The 20,540-nt window shown below is 38.7% G+C and overlaps 1 protein-coding gene across 2 annotated transcripts; it reads left to right on the forward strand.

Moving 5' to 3' along the window:
- The first annotated feature begins 70 nt into the window (after positions 1 to 70).
- LOC136443642 (tyrosine-protein phosphatase non-receptor type 11-like) lies at positions 71 to 19,903 on the forward strand. Of its 2 annotated transcripts, XM_066440958.1 has the most exons (17): positions 71 to 203; positions 2,049 to 2,171; positions 6,438 to 6,632; positions 7,019 to 7,181; positions 7,814 to 7,831; positions 9,797 to 9,913; positions 10,114 to 10,224; positions 10,575 to 10,674; positions 11,044 to 11,123; positions 11,706 to 11,852; positions 12,294 to 12,425; positions 13,892 to 14,046; positions 14,664 to 14,731; positions 17,984 to 18,135; positions 18,638 to 18,807; positions 19,184 to 19,238; positions 19,526 to 19,903. In XM_066440958.1, exons 1-17 carry the CDS (start codon positions 190 to 192, stop codon positions 19,565 to 19,567), a joined length of 1,842 nt encoding a protein of 613 aa, XP_066297055.1. In that variant the 5' UTR covers positions 71 to 189; the 3' UTR covers positions 19,568 to 19,903. The 2 variants fall into 2 exon arrangements, with proteins under 2 accessions (XP_066297055.1, XP_066297056.1); XM_066440959.1 differs by lacking the exon at positions 7,814 to 7,831.
- The last annotated feature ends 637 nt before the right edge of the window (positions 19,904 to 20,540 follow it).

Genomic DNA, 20,540 nt, shown 5'->3' on the forward strand with positions numbered 1-20,540 from the left:
GGTGCTTAATGAGCTACAAGTTTTGTAGCTAACATCTATTACGTTTAGTGGCGTTGAAAGTTTGGAAGGTCAGAGGCTACATATTGGGAACGAGGCTGTGCAGTTTTCCATTTCCTGATGTGAGCCCAGCTGTGTAAGACTGACGATTTTCCTCACATTTCGCAATTTTCCACGTCTCCAAAAGCCAGGATGGGGTCTAGAAGGTGAGTTGCGACATCTAGGATAGATAGAAACTGTTGACAAACTTCTACTATGTTGTAAAAACTTTGTCGGCGTTGAGAAAACGAGGGTTTATGTTGGAGACTTGGGCGGTGCTTTGACAGATTACACCCACGAAAGTGCCAGAACCGAAAGTTTAATATTCCGTACGCGAAAAGAAGGCAGATCTGATATCAAACACTGAATGTACAGATGAAAGCTAACTGTAGGGTCTGTGATCGACAGAGTGATTGCAATTAAGACTGGAATAGTTTGATGAAGGAAACGTAACAAGTTAAATGTCAAACTTTTTAAAAATTTTGAAGTTTCTAATATCAAATTATTTTATAAGAATAATTTTCGTCCAACTACAGTAATACGTGACATTATTGGCTGGGTGTGGTTGCAGTGTTGGTATAGTTATTGACATTTACGTGATTTAAGTCACGAAGCAGAGAGTACTTGTGTAAGTTATTTGTCGTGATTTTAGACAAGTATGAGGATTAAAACGTAATGCAAGGAAACTATCCATGCACAAAGCTGAAGACATCCTCGCCTATTTCCTCTTTTGGAGATCTCACTTCGTCAAAAAATCAATCTCATGCCCAGACCCCAGGTTTTATTTCGTTTTGTGTGTGTTGCCTGCATAATTTGCATGTGAATAGGGAGCTGAGGTTTACAGATAAGTTTATAGTATACTGTAAACAACAAGTAAAAGAGGAAGTGTTCTTGGTGGTTTTATGTTCGTGGTTTTCGTGGTGACCTCCTTATCGTGAACTTAAAACCACTGTAAAAACTTTGTTCTGTTCTCTGCCTGTCTATTCCCTTGTTTCAACCACAGAGCTAAACCATTGCAAATGCTCCATTTTCTCCCTGCTGCAAAATTGAATCCCCGCGAACATTTCTTCTTTTACAGGAAAACATTCAAAATGGATGGAGACTTTGGTTTATATCAGAACGAAATTGACCCTGAGTCTTCATCCCCATGCAGATCTAGAACTAATTGGGACTAATAGGCACTGCCTATGAATAATGGATCAAATTACTGCAAATTACCTGCAACTTTGTCTTAATGAAGTAGCACATTTTACTTTGTTCCAGAAAAACTGGAATTACAGGCAGCCATAACAGTGTCACAAGATATTCGTCCATTTTACATGATAATAGTCAGCAGTCTGTACAAAATTATAAGTTAACATACATGTAACTTGTCGTAAATTATGAGATACATGTAAGTTGTCACATTTCCCGGTTTCTCTACAGTCATGATATGTAAGAAAATTGTTTTTTCGAAGAATTATCATTGAGTTAAACTTGTTGCCACCAAGTACAGTAGCTAGGGGCATTCTTCCAACATAGATTTAAACAATGCTTGCAGCTAGTAGATGTGCAAAGGTTAGGTGTGACAGGTTGTTCAGTGTACTAAGTAATATAAGCAGCTGCTGCCGTGCCGCGTGCCTGCAAAGCTGGTGTACAACACCGAAGGGTGGTTATCCTAGCTATACAGATACAGATGATTCTAAATAAAGATATATCTTTTATTACAAGGAAAGCTGAGTTGCGGTGCAAGGTTCTATAAGTATGATTTGTAAGATTCCATATCAAAATTCGAATAGCAATTGAATCTGATTCAGATCTAGTAGAAGGGAGTATATTTTGTGCTAAGTCTATGTTCATAGAATAATGCTGTTATGGCTGAATGTAATCAAGAAATGTTGAATTTTTGTAACAAATCTAGATCTTTCTTTCTCTCTGTCAGTCAGTATACAAAGACTAATGATATTCACTGTGCAAAATAGGATGGTTACATATTAAGCACTTTGATTAATGTTTCATGTTCTCCACTCCAGGTGGTTCCATCCCAACATCTCGGGAATCGAGGCGGAGCAGCTTCTCCTGGACCGCGGGATGGACGGGAGCTTCCTGGCCAGACCCAGTAAATCTCAGCCTGGGGACTTCACGCTGTCTGTCAGGTACTGTACAGTCAGTTAGACTTGCAGCACATAAATCAAGTGAAAGTCAAGCCTGTTATGTTACACAAGGGTTGGTCATACCTGCTATGTACAGATACAGAACACAATGGACACTGGTGTGATGACTTTGCCATGGAGAAGTGACATTCACTACAAAAACTGTAACCTTGAAAAGGCCTCAAATATTTCAAGATTTACATGATTGTACACTCCCCCAGGCCTGTAGTATGACGTCAGTGAAATTCAAGCATGTCTATTAGGAAGTTGTCACTTTTCTCTGTTTTTATTTTTCTGGCACTTAGCAGTAAGCTGTTTCCAAACGAGGCACCCAGAAAACACTGTGATTCAAACCATTCCAATATCTGGTCTGTCTGATGGTCTGATCTGATGACACATGTAACTTCTGTATCTTTAGTTATTCAAATTACTCACCAAGTCAAATTTCCCACAGTCTTGTAACGCACAGCTGTGTGTAGCTGTGTGACAAAAGAAAGTGCCTGAGGGCTGATAACTGATAAAGCCTTTGGGTACTTCTAAGGTCACAGGCAAGCTGTAGTTCAAACATCAACGGTTCAATGAATACTTAGATTAAAAGATCTGTTTAGTACAATCAGTCTTCTGAAAAATATGCTGATTTACATGATAGAAAGGACTCAAGGAAGTCTTCAAATGAAACATTCGGGAACTATATAATAAAAGCTATGTGTGTACATGTAGCTGATAATGTCTTACTACTGTTTAAGTCATGCATGCAGCTAGAGAGGGTTAATGATCATCTATATACTTGTTACAACTAGAATTGGACTTTGAATCAGTTAGCAGTCCAGGGGGAAAGGATGTGAATTGTATGAGGTTGAAACTTATAGCAAAGCTTTACTAGTACTGATATCATTTGATTAGCAGAAGTATTGTTTGTGATCTTGTATTTTCCGGCTGTTAGATTGAGGAAGTGCTATAGTCAAGTTGCAGAGACATATCTGTGTTGCTGGGGTCTTCTGGCCTGGGCAGCAAAAGTACCCACTGTTTACACTTACTGCACTTCCCCTTGACATTTGTTATATCAAGGACATTATATAATGTCCTTGGTTATATTCGAAATAGTGGGTGCATGTGCACCTGTGTGCACCCAAAATTGGAGCTGTGCACTTGTACACTAGCATACAGAATGTTCTTGAAATGTAAATATCAGAAAAAGCAATAGAAGCTTTTGTTGTACTTTATTTGGTGTATTGCTTTGTTGAAATTTGAAATCTGGATAGAATTACAGATTGAAGTTCTTAAGAGAGGCAATAGCGTCAAACTTATGTTTTGCTGACACTTAACTTTATTTGCAGTGGTGCACCCAAAATTTCTGTGCACCTAATTCTTTTGGTTGAGTGCACCAGTGCGCCTATTTCCAATAAAGAATTTCGAGCCCTGTATTCAGAACAGGAAGCTGGAAAGTTACATGTGTTCTCTACAAAAGGTTCTCATTCCTCAAAGTTTGTTTTGTTTCCTTTTCCGTAAACTTTGATACGAATTGGATATGGATACTGACTAATATATGACAGTTTATTGCAAATTCCTGCCCGGAGGCTAATTGCATGTACATGTACATGTACTAGTATACGTAACACAGAGTGGACGGACAGATAATGATGGACAATGTAACATATGACTACTCTAGTCTTAACTACTGACACTAAGTTCTAGCTTATTGGGTTCGGCTTCTTTTTGCGAGACGGTGGAAGACGAATGATCCCACTTTTTCTGTAATGTGTGGGTTTTGTATATACACATTTGGGAAATGGAACATTTTCAGAAACTTCAATCATTATGATATAGTAAGCAGTTTGCCAAGTATACCATTAAATGCACCTGTAACCTGGCACAAGATTGTTTTTGCTAACAGTTTGCCAGCTTTAAGAAGTCAAGGTCAACCAGTGGTAATGCCACTTTCCTGTTGCTACTTGATAATCGGTTTATGCAAGACTAAGTCGATTAATCAAAAAGTTGGAATACTGCTAATTTGATAAGTCTGAAAGTCCAAAAATGCTGATTTCATTTGTTAGAACTATTCTTGTTGGCAGGTACGTGCAAAGTGCAGTTACCTAAGATTTACAATATACATTTTGTTTACACTGCCTCTCCTTAATAACCTTTAAGAGGTTCAGCTGTAACAGTAAACTTGAATCACTGCAGCTGAAAATACAATTTTCCACTAAATATGGCAGGTTGTGACGCAGCTCGCTTGTTTGACTTCTTAGATCAAAACAACAACATAAAAGCACACAAAGTCCTTGAGCATATTTGTTCACTACTGAAGACATACATGTCGCATGTTTTGGGAAAATTACCTCATGACTATGAATGTAGTAAGTGCGTAGGAGGATATTAGGAAAGCTTTTTTCCAGGAATCGGCTTGTTGTGGGCAGTATATTGTTTCTGTACATTTGATGCTTCTTAAAAAACTTTTCTGATTTCTGAAGTCAGTTTCTTAGGTTAAGCTTAGTTAAAAAAAGTTTTTAAAAAAGGATTTTAGAAGGTTGCTGTCTGCAAATGAATAAAATAAAGCATGCAAGAATAGCAAAAAGAATGCTCCATCACTTTTCTAATAAAAATTAAACAAGGACATATATATTCAGTTTTGGGAATAGGTCCACTGGCCATGGTGCACCCAACCTAATTATAAGAATTTAGGTGCAAAGAAAGAATTTCGGGTGCACAACATGAAGCAGAATGTCAGCAAAACATGATTACAAACCCTATAGCTACTGCCTTTCTTAAGAACTTCAATCTGTAATTCTAGCTAACTTCAAAATCTGAATACATCAAATAAGATACAACAAAGGTTGTGTTGCTTTTTCTTTGAAATTGTACTTAAATTTTTAGAATATTCAATATACTTGAGAATAACGGTTACTGTACCTTTACCCTATAGCCTACAAAAATGTCTCGGTGCACTGGTGCACCCACACAGTCAAAAATTAGGTGCATAGCTTCAATTTTGGGTGCACGAAAGTGTACATGCACCCAGTATTTTGAGCCATGTGAACCAGTGTTATGTTTGCTGGTAATATTGATATTCATAAGTCTTTTGATGAAACAATCCTCCCATTTCTCTGATCCCAGACTCATGAATGATATATTTGAAAGCTGTTACACAAGCAGCATTATTTATTCCCCAGCCTCAAGTACCTGTGACTATATGAGACAACCGTTTTCATAGGTTCCTTTGAGTTGTTATATCTTTGTGATAGGCAAGAAATAATGTGCATATTATTGGGTACTATGCATTTCGACATAAAATTGAAATGTCTATTTTTTTTACAAATATTCAACCTTTAGTTTTGGAATATCAATTCATCATGTAAAATTATTATTCTAAGATGTTGGGTAACTGGAAAAGAGAACCACATTATATTAGCTCCCGGCAACCTAAATGTTTACCCAGCCTGTCCAGGGTGCAACCATAGTCCATAACTTCAAAACTATGTCCAACCCTCTCAACAACCTGTTGAATGTGCTATAATACACTCAGTGCAAAAAGTTTAGCAGCTCATTGTATCAATTATATTTCGGTTATCAATTTATCTCTTGTATTATGTATCATTGGAAAACTTTTTTATCACCCTTTGCAATGATACAATACCTACATGTAGCTACATTCAAAGTTCAATAACCTGAGCTGACTATACGAGTGTGTCACATACTTAGTATCAGAAAGTGCCAAAATTGCCCTGCCAACACAGTGTATGATGTTGGAAGGGGAATTTCAACACTTTTTTTTGGTGACCCTCTCACAAAATCAGTTATGGTGCCCATTGCACAAAAGCATTGATCATAACAATGAGGTATCATTTTGAGGGAAAATGTACAACCTTTCCAATGATCATGATGATGATGATGAGGATATTAATCCTAATCAACAGACAACAACAACAGACATATGATCAAGGCACTTTTCTTGTGACCTACTGCACATATATATATAATTAGCAGCCCTGGTGCTAAATTAACCCATGGATGTAAAATTATAGCAAATGGGGTACCATTTAAAAGGACACTAAACTGTGAGTAAACAATCTTTTCAGAGATATTATGATACAATGCAATTGATCATGTAATAGCAGAAATATCATTTATTAATCAAATTCAAGTTTCCAAACTTTTTGTGTTGAGTATACCTGTAGATGTACGATATATGTACTATCTGGAAAAAAAAGCACATACAGCAGAACAACGGTTGAGCAGTTCATATATCTGATATTTCTCCATCCAATGTAGGCGCCTGAGTGAAGTCACGCACATCAAGATCCAGAACACAGGCGACTTCTACGATCTTTACGGCGGGGAAAAGTTTGCCACACTGGCAGAACTGGTGGAACACTACACGCAGAACCAGAACCAACTCCGCGAGAAGAACGGAGAAATCATCGAGCTGAAGTTTCCTCTCAACTCTGCTGACCCCACAACTGAGAGGTCAGGAAAAATATTATACATATTTTTTATTCATATTTATCAAAGATGACATTTTTTTGTAAAAACTATTGCTGTTTGTTAGACCAAGGGGCGCAAGGCAGCCCCTTGCCAAGTAGAAAAATTCAAGTACATTGTTAGACCTATAATTGTAAAACCTGTACTACATCAAGTGACCATCAGTATATAAGGACAATGTGGCTAATGTCTACTTTTTGCTGGTCCCATTACTATATCATATAGATATTTCTTCCCATTGACAAAAGGATTAAGAATTCTGTCTATAGTGACCGCCTGTCCACATACACATAGACCAGATATATCGGTCCCTAAATGAGTGGTCTTCTTGTACAGTTTGACTGTACTTTTAACTGATTATATAACCACAGATGGTTCCATGGCCACATCTCTGGGAAGGAGGCCGAGCGACTGATGATGGAGCAGGGCAAGAACGGCAGCTTTCTCGTGCGTGAGAGTCAGTCCAAGCCTGGCGACTTCGTGCTGTCCGTGCGCTGCAACGACAAAATCACCCACGTCATGATCAGGCACCAGGTAAATAAATCCCCTGTCACACTGAAGCTGCGTCCTAAATTGGATTTGTGATACCCTCGACTTTATGATTGGAATATCATGCAAAACGGACAAGTACATGTATGACTAGAACGACAACAAAAAAAACAATGCGTAAAAAGAGTAACTGTTGTTTTTTATCAATGAAATTCATTGAGCGTTCTGTCCAATCACTCTGCTACAGCAAGGTCGCCAACATGCCGCGGGTACAGTGAGATATAGGGGCTTAAGTTCCATATGGTTACCTTGTTTTGCATATACATGTTCATTGTGGACGAGGTGTTGTGCTAATTTGATACCCCCCTCCCCTATTTTTGGCAACACCTCAGCCTTAGATTCTTGAGTTTCTTGAGAAGGATTCCTATTCACAATCCCCCAAGCATGGGCATGCGTATATTGAGGGATTTTTAAATCAAGCCTTTCAGTTAATTTTCTTTAAAGCATTGATTGTTCCATTACTGTTCATTGTCACCTTTGCTATACCTTACTTCCTTTTCAGAAAACTGTTCATTGATTTTTTAAATCACATCATTTTGTTTGGATCTTGTGCCCTTGACTGATATGGAAAGTGTAGCATGCTACCTGAGTGGTAACCCAATCTTTGTCCATTTCAGAAATTATCGGCATTGGATGTGAGTATCTTACAGTTCAATTGGATACCATTTCATTAACATTACCAAGGGCCAGCGCTTTAACTCACCCCCACTTTGTAACCATGATGCATTCAGTAGCAGCAGCAAGAGTTGGGTCTCCAACAGTTGTTCACACTTCTTCAATGTTGGTCTCCAACTGGTGTTTAGTTTCAAATTGCTTAAACTTTTGTTAAGTGAGAAAACCACACCTTCTGACAATTTCCAAGCACTCTAAAATCATGGTTTTAAGCTGAGAAAACATGGTACATGTACATGTATCTAATTTAGAAAGTGGATGTATTAAAGATTTCAAAATGGTATCATAATTTCTTCAATGCACCAATGTTAAAAGGACAGGCAACTCAAAACTTCTGCTGTTGAATGTAACCTTAACACTGGCCAATTTTCTCTGCATGCCTCTAACAAGGTAATAAAGGATCATTATCAATATATCATGGACAAGTGTCATCTTCAACTGGCTTGAAGTGGTGTATACACTAGTGGTATGTCTATGTTCTTTGGTTGTTACTTGAACAAACACTATTCACTTTGAATTTGAAAGACTGTTTTCAAATGTTAAGAGCATCATGTTAGAAGCCCTATATTTCAAATTGCTGTAAAATTTTGCAATTTGCAGTCAGCGAGATAATTCACTTTTAGTAGATTTCAAATTTATAGTGCTTATTGAATTAAAAGTGACAATTGTTACAAACGGAGAAAACTGTACCATAAATGATTTTTATACAGTTTTCATGTTATAATGTTTATGTATATATACTACTGCTTAATTGCTTGCGTTTGGGCATTTATGTTGTTTTCCAAAAGGTTGTTTTAAGCTAGGCTTCATTTAAGTGCTTGTGTTTTCCTGATGACTGGTTAGCTTTGTTTTGATACTCTAAATGCAAAATATGTCTCTTTGATGTATGAATACTACTATCAGATTAATGTTTTTATGACGTACAAAGTACGTCATTGACTTATAAATGCATTCTTTGGTTGGAAAAACAAAACATATTTCTAGCTGTCAGACTGATTATCAAATGTATCAAAGCTATAAGATGTGCTTGTCATGCAAAAGGAATTTCATCTTTTTTGGTTTTATAACAAGTAAAGGTCAACGTATGAAGACTTAGTGTTGATGTAGATGAAGTGATACCAACCTTACATTGGTTTGTTGAAATGTTTAGCAACGTAAAGACTACCATGTTTTAAAGGCTTTCTTGAGAGTTAGATTTGAACAGGAAAACCTAACATTCTGAGAAAATTTGGAATTTTGCAAGAGATGATTGTCGACTTGTTTTACCTTTCTGACAGGGAGAGGAAATTAAAGTGTCTGATTCTATGCTCAACAGCACTAAGCAGTAATAATATACTGTAAACAGTAGAAGTTACATATTAAACTCTATGCTGATATAGACTGAAGAGTACAATTTACCAGCACAAGCAAACTGAGATCTAGTTTTTTTGCTGTTGTAAAATCTAAATAGTTTTAGCAATGTTATTGTATAAAAATAGCTAACACTTGCAGCTATGAACATTACATTATCATTTTAAATATAGGATGTCATTATCAAGTGCCTTGAAATCCATGGCCTCACAATTGTGGGGAAAAATTAAGATAACTATGTTTGAAAATATACTTCGTACTAAGGTGATAGTGGGGTAACTTTTCCTCTTCTTCAAACTGTACATGATATTTAAATCGGATGTAGACATATTTTCGTGTTAACATTTACCTTGTGTACATCCATGTCATGTAAACATACTGCTGTACTAACAAATGAAACCCAGACTGGTGTGTACAGGTAATGAGGTATTGTAAGCAAGGCTTAAAGCACAGCCTCTTACAAACTGCCATACAACACTTCCAATAAATGACTCTTTTATTCTCCAAACCTCCATTCCTCACCACTTTACATGTACATATACCACCATGCCCTTGTTTTGTGCTGTGCTTAACTCCAGGATGGGAAGTATGACGTTGGAGGGGGGGAGAAGTTTGACAGCCTGACTGATCTGGTGGAACACTACAAGAAGAACCCTATGGTGGAGACATCAGGGACTGTCGTGCATCTTAAACAGGTATTTACCTCAGTCTCAACCATTTTCATTAACGTCTGGTTGGGCTTCTTTAAAAAACAAAATCTATACTCTTCAAACAAAAAGAGATTGCACTTTAGTCTAGTAAAACTAAAATTCATGTGAATGCTACATACTTATTATGTTATTAATGTTTCTTATTTTACTGTAAGTCATTGAATTTTTGTTGCTGTATTCTTCAGCCCTTCAATGCCACCAGAATCAATGCCTCCAGCATTGAGGACAGAGTCAAAGAGCTGCAGAAGGACAACCCTGTTCACGAGGGGAAGGCAGGATTCTGGGAGGAGTTTGAGGTAATCTTGAACAAACGTACTAAGAAAATCTTTGGCCTGGTCCATGGATAAAGATCAAGAAAACAAATACATACACTGTGTATGTCTCACATTTATTTGATCATGAAAGGTTTTTAAATTCACTGTTAGTAATGATACTTATGTCTTTAAACCATGCACATTTGTAGAATTGTTAAGTTTAACTTAGTACATTTACAATTATCATTCTTTGATATTAAATCAAAAAAGAACTTGAAACAAAGCTAGCCAAACCTGCATGGGAACGATTACAAGTAGAAAGTTTAACAGTTTATATAGATGTACTTATTTCATCCTAAATATTAATTCAATTTGTTATTTTCTCTCTCTAGTTTTTGCAGCAGCAAGAATGTCGCCAAGACACTCGCAGTAGGAAGGAAGGGGCGCGGCCTGAGAACAAGACCAAGAACAGATACAAGAACATTCTGCCTTGTAAGTGCTGATGAGGAAATTTCAGGCTCAGAAACCAAACCAGATATCCAGGTGTTAATATTCTACATTATCTTTCTTCAACTAAAAAGACAGTACTAGTCCCCTGTAGTTTTGATATAGGATGTCCATCTTCACAAATTTGTACTGTTAAGTCCAGAAAGTTGATTATCGCTACTGTCCTGTATTATTTGAGTACTGTATGTCTTTTTTTCTTCATTATATCTGTGCCAGGTTTCAGCTGGTTGTTTTTGCTTTACTTACTGCTGTACAGATTGGTTAAGGTTATTGCAGAAGTGATGAAGACCATACAGGACTGTACATTCTGTATCTCTGTACATGTGTCACTGAATTTGATTGCCATCTTTCCAGTTGACGAGACCCGGGTTAAACTGAAGGACATAGATGTCAACGTCCCTTGTGCTGAGTACATCAATGCCAACTATGTGCTGGTAAGTTTTTGGCTGTTTCTCACCGAAATGTAAGAACAGCCTAGGTGAAATCTTTACCTAGATAAATAAATAAAGAGAGGTGTTTAAGAGAAATATACTTTAAGTTATTACATTGTCTTCTGATTTTGTTTTCCTTTATTCTAAGCTCCTGTGACACATAGCAAACCATGGCCTCCACGGTTGAAAGTTACTCGTGAGCAAGGTCATTTGTGGTTGGAAGTTGGTCGGTGAGCAAGGTTACCTGCCTGTCTTTAAAAGTCGTATGCCTGCGAAGCAGGTGTGTTACGCCTAATGGCGGTTATACCGGCTATATAGATACAGATACAGATACAGATGTGCCAGCCAACTCCTCACCCCACCTATTACTTCACATTGTGTTCTTTCGTCGACTTTAGATATTAAAAAATCAAAGTTGGGAAAGTCATGTATTCTGCTTGGATGCAGTGAAAGAAGCTAACTAGAGCTTGAATAGGAAAACTTCCAGTGCCAACCTTGCTTGGGGGGTGGTCGGAAGCAATTTAAGATGTGGAAAGGTCCTAAATGGGCTTTAACTGACCCATCCCCTTGATGATATTCCCATAGCCGGAGGGTGAGGATGGTGAGCGTAAGAAGCAGTACATCGCCACACAGGGCTGCCTCCCAGCCACGGTCAACGACTACTGGAAGATGATCTGGCAGGAAAACACAAGGGTCATCGTCATGACAACCAAGGAGGTAGAAAGGGGAAAGGTAAAGTCTCTTGTGATTGGATTCTATTAGATTATAATCAAATGTGGGCAGCAAATGCTATGTAACACTTATGTTTAAGTTAGGAGGATGAAAAATGCCTAGTTTATTGACTATATACAAAAATCATCTATGTTTGCATTTTTACTGATTAAGAATCTAAAGCTCCACCTGCATTTGAAACTTTTTCGTTGTCACTTAACAGACCTTATATGTATACTTTCTACTATATATAGTAAATGCTTTGTAATTTACTCTGCCTTTTAAGAGAATGATTTTTAAAAGGGTCAAGAAAACTGTGCACATAGATTTGAAAGCCATCAACAAATACCCAGTGTATAGAGGTTTGATTTGTAGTTGACACTTTTAGTATTCATTGTACTCATTTTGCGAAATTTGGTTGTTTTAGTGACCTTACCGTGAGACTTCTCTCCTTCCATACAGAACAAATGTACCAGGTACTGGCCTGAACCTGGGACTAAGAAGTCGTACGGAATCCTTCTCATCAGGCACCTGTCTGAGACCAACTTCCCCGACTACACACTGAGGGAACTAGAGGTTACAAAGGAAGGGGAGGTATGCCATGTTTCAGACTTTTTACCACAGTGACTGTAAATCTTGAAACTTGCGTGATGTTTTTCTTTTTGCAGTGACCTCTCCACCGCAAAGTCATGACACTGAATATATCTCACTTGTATGGCTACTTTACTACTGTAACAGAACTGTTTCAACCATGAATTAACTGCAAAACCTACTTTTCCTCCTATTACAAAATAAAACCACTGCAAAAGTAAATGAATTTAAAGTATCCATGGCTCTGGGTTAAGATTTAAAAATCAGCACCAGCACAATATACATGTAGCAACATTAAGTTATTATATATTGTATAAATTTAAAGTATTATTAAGACCTGGAAAATGTCTTAATACAGTAACTGTAATATAAACACATGTCGCTGCAAAGGTCTAACCATGGAAACCAAACGACTGATGCAGGACAAGCCGTTCTTCTCTTTCCTTGAAAAAACTGATTGATGGGGACTGTGGACTGAAAGATAGAATTAGATTCTGTCACAAAGGACTGTTAGCAGCGTGGAGAAGTGCTTTGCGGGACATTTAACGGCATTACTTTAAAGCATGAATTCAAAGAACTGCTGAACTGATATGCCCAGACTGATGTTTGGAGTGTGGGATGAAAAAAAAACAGGAGCATTTTTCAGATTACAATCAGTAGATCAAAATGTTTTTATGCATATCTGAAAACAAAAATAGCTCTATGAATGTTGGATATACACCCCTGCATGGAATATTGAGTAAACAGGAAGTTTGTCAGTCAGGATTGGAATTTTTGGACAGTTGAGCTAGGTTTCAAAGGGTTCTGCTTGATTTGATTTGAATGTGAAAGTTTTGATAAGGAAGAATAAAATTGAAGAATAACATGTAATGTACTATTCATCGCGCATGTTGTGTTGGCATATACACTCCCTATATAAAACTGTCGGTGCACCAAGCTATGAATTTGGTCCTCGGCTCTGTTTTCATGTTGACCTTCCATTTTACATGAAGCATAATTTTTTTTCTTTATCAAAGAACAAGAAAAATAAATCGGTGTTGCAAAAAGTTTAGATTTATTTAGAGATATCAGTAAACAACGGCATCAAGAGATAATATTAACACACTGAATTGCAACTTTTATTGAAATTACTTTACTTATTAAGAAATTGGTAGTTTTCTCACCACATGGTGAAGTTTAGCTCACCGAAAAACTAACCCTCCACTGTCAACATGGAGAAGATATTATACAGTATTTACAGGGTAATTGTACAAGGGAAATTCCCCTTGTTCTTTTCAACGTGTACAATGAACAGTGGTCCACAGTGTAACATCCATTCCTCAGTACTGTGACCCTTCCCAGTAGCGTGCATGTCGGGTGAGCGGATTCGAACTCCCAACGTCTCGGTCCAGGGGCAGGGTCGCTAACCAATGGACCACTTACATGTAGCTACTGGTACCTTCTAACTATTGGTGACTATCTACTTTTAGAACAACCCCCCACGGACCATCTACCACTACCACTTCAAGGCGTGGCCTGATCACGGGGTCCCCGGGGACCCCGGCTGTGTACTGAACTTCCTCCATGAGACCAACACCAAACAGGACAACATCCCAGATGTCGGACCAATGGTAGTGCACTGCAGGTAAACCAATTAATTACCAACTAAAGTAATTAAGCAGGCCCAACTATTACTGAAATACACTGGAAGGGTGAAATCTACCAAAATACACTATGCTTGGATGAGTAAACATTGCAGGTTGCAATGTTTTGGCATGAAATAATGCATAAATGGTCCCCAGAATAAGATATCACAGTCAAGAAAATACTGGGCGATCCCGGCCTATCGCCTTGTTTGTTTTCATTTACTGACTACAATATTTGTTTAGCAAGTTTTGAGTAATTAGGGCACATATGACCAGTCTAAACTAGGTACATGAAGTATAGTTTAAATTTCGAGTTGATCCTTACCCTAACTCATCAAAGCATTCTGTATATCTAGTATATGCAATTTTGTGCATAAATTACTCCCTTCTTTATGTGTATTCCTTATATTCCGGTGCATTCAGGTAAATCATTCAGACCGAACAAAAATACAAATTGGTACTCTTGACAATGCATGATTTAGTAAGATCCATAGTATAAGATAAAGAAGGCTTAATAGTCGATTTGTGCACAGATCATAAGAGGTATTCAATGTATCAAAAATATGGGGTAGGATATATAATATATACCTCATACATGTATCTCTTATTTTTTCAGTGCTGGTATTGGGAGAACTGGCACATTCATCGTCGTTGACATCATTCTCAACCTGATCAAGAAATTTGGTAAGTAAGGCACGTTGTGGACATCTGGGAGTTCAAAGCCTCAAAAGTGCACTTGATCATGTTGTCGCAATTTCCAGACATCCCATTATGTCTTTCATTTGAAAACATGAAACATGTCTAAACCAGACTTCACCTACATGTACATGTAAGGTGCTGTGTTAGTGCCAATCTTGCCCTAAACTAATATTGGCGTAAATGAAGCCCAGCTCAACAGTTTCATAAATTAAGTAATACTTTGTTGAAGACGCTTCTACCTACTTATTTGAATGTATAGTACTCAATACTTACAGATAGACACACAATACTCAATACCCACAGACAAACACATCGGCGGATCCAGGATTTGGGGAACGGGGGGGCGCAACCTCAGTCGTGGCCGAAGGCCACGATGTCGCGCAGCCTGCGCGGGGGGAGAGCACGAGAGGGGGTGGAACCCCCTCTCGTTGGGGGGGTCTGGGGGGCCTCCCCCGGAAACTTTCTAAAATCTAGATGCTCTCTGGTGCATTTTAGAACCATTTCTGAGCAAAATAAACCCCGGCGGGATAAAGACTTTTTTACGTAGAATCCGCCAGAGGGGCGTCCGCCCGTCAATTGAGGCCAAATCTGATTTGGACGGCCTGGACTCTGACAGACATTTTGCTGCAAAGTCGGTAAAAAAATTGAGAAATGCGCACGGTCATTTTGTGTTTTCCACTGAAGCTGCGGACGTGGTGGGAAAGATCCCACGCTGGCACTTGTCGGCGTTCATCATCATATCTTGCCGCTCCACGGCTGTAGCCACTGACGGGCAGTCGGGTTGGCCTCACGTAGATCTTCGTCCGTACTTGTCGGCGTTGATGTGGACGCATTAAACGTAACTACCATCTTCAACCATGATTTGCCTCTGAGTCTCAAAAGAAATTAAAAAGAGGCTAATTACCGTCAATAGTAGTATAGGAATCTTACAGGAACATCAGCCTTGTTTTTATAAGAAGATAGTCTCCAAGCAGACCTACGGGTTGGCAAAGACCGTATCCAACAGGCAGAAGGAGTTTGGCTATGAGACTTGGGTTGGCTATAGAAACTCCTTCTGCCTGTTGGATACGGTCTTTGCCAACCCGTAGGTCTGCTTGGAGACTAATAAGAAGGAAGCCTACGGTGAACTTCCAGAGTTCTCTGTTATGCATTGTGAGCAGTCCATGACCGGGGGCGGTGCGCGGCACGCCTCAAAAACATCAAACTCACGCCGAGCCGCTGTGTGGCACGCCCCCCGTAATCTCTAAGAAAATTTCCGTCGCAAAAAAGTGCCGACGGCCTTACGTCCGCGGGGAATTTTCGCTCGAACAAGGAGCACCAATCAAATATGTTGCTGTTGTCCCTCATTGTGCCCTTTTCGCGGTGCTAAAGATTCTACAAGCGGTTATATCTTGAACTGGGACAAAATCGCGCCAAACATGAAAGTCACGAATGTTGATAGCATCACAACGCAACAAAGCACAAAAGCAAACACATAGATACATACAAAAATTAATATGTTTTCCAGAAATCAATCCAAATCACTTAAATCTCACCCAAACGTCTTATATTATAATCCTAGGATTTTATATAGACAAGTATTACAACGTGTATCAACATGCAATATGATCGTGATCTCCCTCTTTTATGCTTGGATGCAGTGAGTACACCGAGTACAGCTGAGTACAGCCATCTTGTCCAAAGTAGTGTCGCGATTTTGCTCAATTTGACGCAAATGCTAGCTCATATTTGGCAAGTAGCACGACTACACGACACATACGCAGGAAACGGAAATAGTACGTACAGGGTAAAAGCAAACCGGGAGCCGAAGCACGCAGCTTTTATGTAGAGACACAACTTTCTATTATATAAAAGTCTCTATGGCTGTAGGACTGTCTTGGCTGGCGGTTACGATTTTGCCACCGGAGGATCATTATTTTTTCTAGCATCGACCCTACATTGAACCGGCCTTGATGTCATGTGGACTATTTTGACGGTAATTTACCTGCCCTGCTTTTTTGACCCACAAATGTATCTATTCTATGGTCACTTAACTAGTTCCATACTTGGTCACGCTGGTTGTCAATTGTAACGTTATGTTTGTAAATAAACTACAGTCTGGGAATATTACTTGTAAGTTCATGTTTGCTTACCTTTCCATGCTAGCAACGTTCGCGGGTAACCCCCGGTGTTAGCGACATAAAATCGAACTCTTCGGTCGAGAACAAACGAATGAACATAGAATGAAATATATGGGAACATAACTGATATGGTAGCCGGTTTTATCAAAGGTTTTACGGTAATAGTATTTTCCATGTCCAATGTGAAACTTGGTCGACGGTACTTACGTACCTGAAAACACGAGTATATAAGTAAAACAGCGTGTGATAAGTATACAGCAACGTGTGTGACAGCATAGTCTACTGATTTCCAGCGTTTTGAAAAACAATTTGTTTGGGGAGTCACCGCCGCCCATCGATGATAACATCAATGGCGGCGTTAAAAGATTCGCCTTTAGAAATGCAGGAAATTGCGTTTATGAATGAATGAACTTTATTGCTCGACAGTTGTTAAGCTGTATGGCAACAATGACAAAGCAAGCAATATAATAAAACTAGTATTTTCTAAAAACTATGACAACCAGAATATTTTTGATGGCTTGAAAATCCTAATTAAATTTCTCGGGAGAGGATGACCCCGCCCCGGACCTCGATTGCCAGCGCCGCTTTCTGGGCTGGCGGGAAGGTAAGTCTTGTATCGTTGCAGCGCTTAAACCTAATCAATCTCTAATAATATCTATACTGAAGTCAATGACTCTGTAGAATTAACAGAGCTGTCTTTTCATCTGAGCGGATTAATAATATAAGGTAGATCCTCGGCCCCTAGCCTTGCCCTCAACAACAGTTTTGGCCGGTCGGCGATTTTTTTTTTTTTTTGACGGCGCGAACGGGGGGGCGCGAGCCGGGTGCGCCCCCCTCTGGATCCGCGCAGGAAACATATGTGTAAAAAGTGCACTATTCTTGTAGAATGCTCACACAATCACACACACACTTGCAAAGTACTTCTAGTCTTCAAGAAAAGGTATAGAAAGGTAATTAACAGTATGCCAAATACGATGTAACACTTACTCAACAAGCAACTGGATACAATTTGGAAACAGACATTTCAGACAGCAACTGCTGTCTTTCGACACTGAGACAGTGACTAAAGGGAAGAACTGGAGAACCTTAATTAGCAATGCTGTTGTAAATGTTCCAGGTCTGGACTGTGAGATTGACATCCAGAAGACCATCCAGCACATGCGGACCCAGCGGTCAGGCATGGTGCAGACGGAGGCTCAGTACAAGTTTGTGTACATGGCCGTGCAGCACCACATCGAGACAGTGTCCAAGAGAATAGCCGCACAAACGGTCAGTTTTTCACTGCACCGTTTTTCAACTTGTATTATGCTGGCTTTATTTGGGGAGATTACTTCAGTTTATCAGTTTACCCCCGTTAGTGACAATATGTCTTGATAATAAGGAATTTATTTTGGGAAAACATTTTCACCTAGATATGCAGATTGTCATCAAAATCCCTTTGATTTACCACCTTTCCTGTGCTGGCATTGTTTCTCCAGTTACCCTCAGCTGTGCAATTTCATTCTTCATAAAACTAAAACTTAACAGGTTCAAATCATTTGAGTTTGGAAGTATAGCCAGTATCATATAGCTGGCTAAGAATCAAAGATGTGATGCATTTTAGTAATTCACACAGTGTCCGATATTCTCAGCAGCTTACATTTGTAAACTTGAGGTGTAGCAAAGCTGCATTGTACCTATCCGTTACCTGACCTTACCTAACCTTATCTTACCTGACCTGACCTTACCTGACCTTACCTGACCTCAACTCACCTTACCTTTTGCCCCACAGAAAGTTGCAGGAAGAGACTACACCAACATTAAGTACTCCAATGAAGACGCAGGAGGCATGGACCCACGACTGGTGAAACCCCCGCCTGGCCCCACTTCTCCAGCCATCCCTCCAGTCTCAACCGGACCTCCAACCGCACCCAGACCAGAACAGGCCAAGACACTTCCACAGTCAGTCCACTAAAAATAACTTAAAAGTTGAAACATTAGAACAGTAGCAAGTTCTTGACTATTCTATGTCTCCTAATGTGGCAATCTTTTCTTTTTCATTCCTCAGTCTGGGGTTGAATAAACAATTGTATATTGTTCGTCCATTCACACCTATTTTTACGGCCACACCAAATTAAAGATAAACACTCAACAAAGCTCCTACATTAGCTTTTTTTCAATGCAGTTTACTATGATATGTAAGTTTGACCAAGGACTTAAGGAAGTTGTGACCAAAAAATAAAAGATTTACAAGGAGGTCATGAAGATCAACATATAAAAAAACTAATAAACCTAAGATAACCCTTTCTCATTCATTCCATTTTTCTTTTACCTACAGGACTCCAGAGCCAGAGAAACCTGTGTACGAGAATGTTGGAAAGCTGAGAGAAAAGGTACAGTATCAATCTGATGTGTAGGTTGATTGGACGTACATGTAAAGATCCAAACTGCATTAAAATCAACATTGCAGCCAAGTTCATAATGTATCCAATGCTGAATTGTGTTGACTTTCACACATTTGAGTCTTGACAAAGATGTCTGCTAAAATGTTACAACAACAAATAAAACTGACTTAGTCACACATAAGATACCACATGCACACAATGTTTACATGATGGATGGAAAATGTAGAATACTTTCTTCTCAATTTCACATTCATGATGTTTCTTGGTTGTTGCAGCAAAACTTCCGAGAACCCCCTGTACCCAAGAAGCCAACGTAACAGTTGCTCGGACTTACGTATACCAGGGAGTAGACTACAACCAGCCACACCAAACACATACGAACAGTGAATTGAAGTGTTTTCAAACTCTTCAGTTTGACGAGTTACAGTTGGCAGAAGAAGAGCTTCATAATGTGGAGACAATGATAGGACTTTTTTTTTTCTTGTGGGAGAAAAATTTCCTTAGAATTGACACACTGACTGCTAATTTTGACATCTGATAATTAATTGCCTTCAGGACAACATTAATGATTCTGAATAACTGAAAGTGAAATTTTGCTGGTATTGTTGCAGGAAACTTGCAAAACAATAAATTCAAATACAATGTACCTTCAAACTGCTAAATGAATAATGCATTATTATTTTTGAATATCGGTTGTAAATGTGGTTTTTGGAGACAGTTTTGTTTTCAATTATGACCAAATGTGAGATGAAATCATGATCTCTGACGTTGTTAAAAGAATGCAGATGACGACAATTTAGTTAAATGTAATTTAATCTGGACCAATAGGGTACAAGAATCATGTGTCAAGTCTAGGACAACATCTAATGTGCGTCTATGATGAAATGAAAGAAAAGTTATGAGATCTAAGTAGAACATTTAACAGCTTGATAATGCTTTTCTTTTTGACTATATTTGTATATGCATAGGTCAAAAGAAGTGATTCTAGCCTGCAAACTTAAAAGAGGATATACATGTTTATTGCTTTCTCGGAACACCAACATGGCTACTGACTATCAATGATAGTATCAAGTTACATGTCACAGAGGAACCCATGCAATACATTGGTTGTTTCCTTAACTTGCATGTAGCTCCTAGATATCACAGCTGTGTTTTCTCTCCGTCAACTCTAAACCAAACATTATCCTCTGTCTGTAACAATGTTTCTGTATTGCATATAAGAACTACGAAATTGTAAATCAGCCTAACCTGTCCATGTTTTGTACAATTGTTTGTAAATTTTATGGCCCT

Source organism: Branchiostoma lanceolatum, chromosome 10 (assembly GCF_035083965.1).
Source record: "Branchiostoma lanceolatum isolate klBraLanc5 chromosome 10, klBraLanc5.hap2, whole genome shotgun sequence".
Classification (NCBI taxonomy): domain Eukaryota; kingdom Metazoa; phylum Chordata; class Leptocardii; order Amphioxiformes; family Branchiostomatidae; genus Branchiostoma; species Branchiostoma lanceolatum.

Coding starts and splice junctions, on each gene's coding strand:
- LOC136443642 (XM_066440958.1), top strand. Junction 9,914..10,113: donor CTGTCGTGCATCTTAAACAG/GTATTTACCTCA, acceptor TGTATTCTTCAG/CCCTTCAATGCCACCAGAAT. Junction 10,225..10,574: donor GATTCTGGGAGGAGTTTGAG/GTAATCTTGAAC, acceptor TTCTCTCTCTAG/TTTTTGCAGCAGCAAGAATG.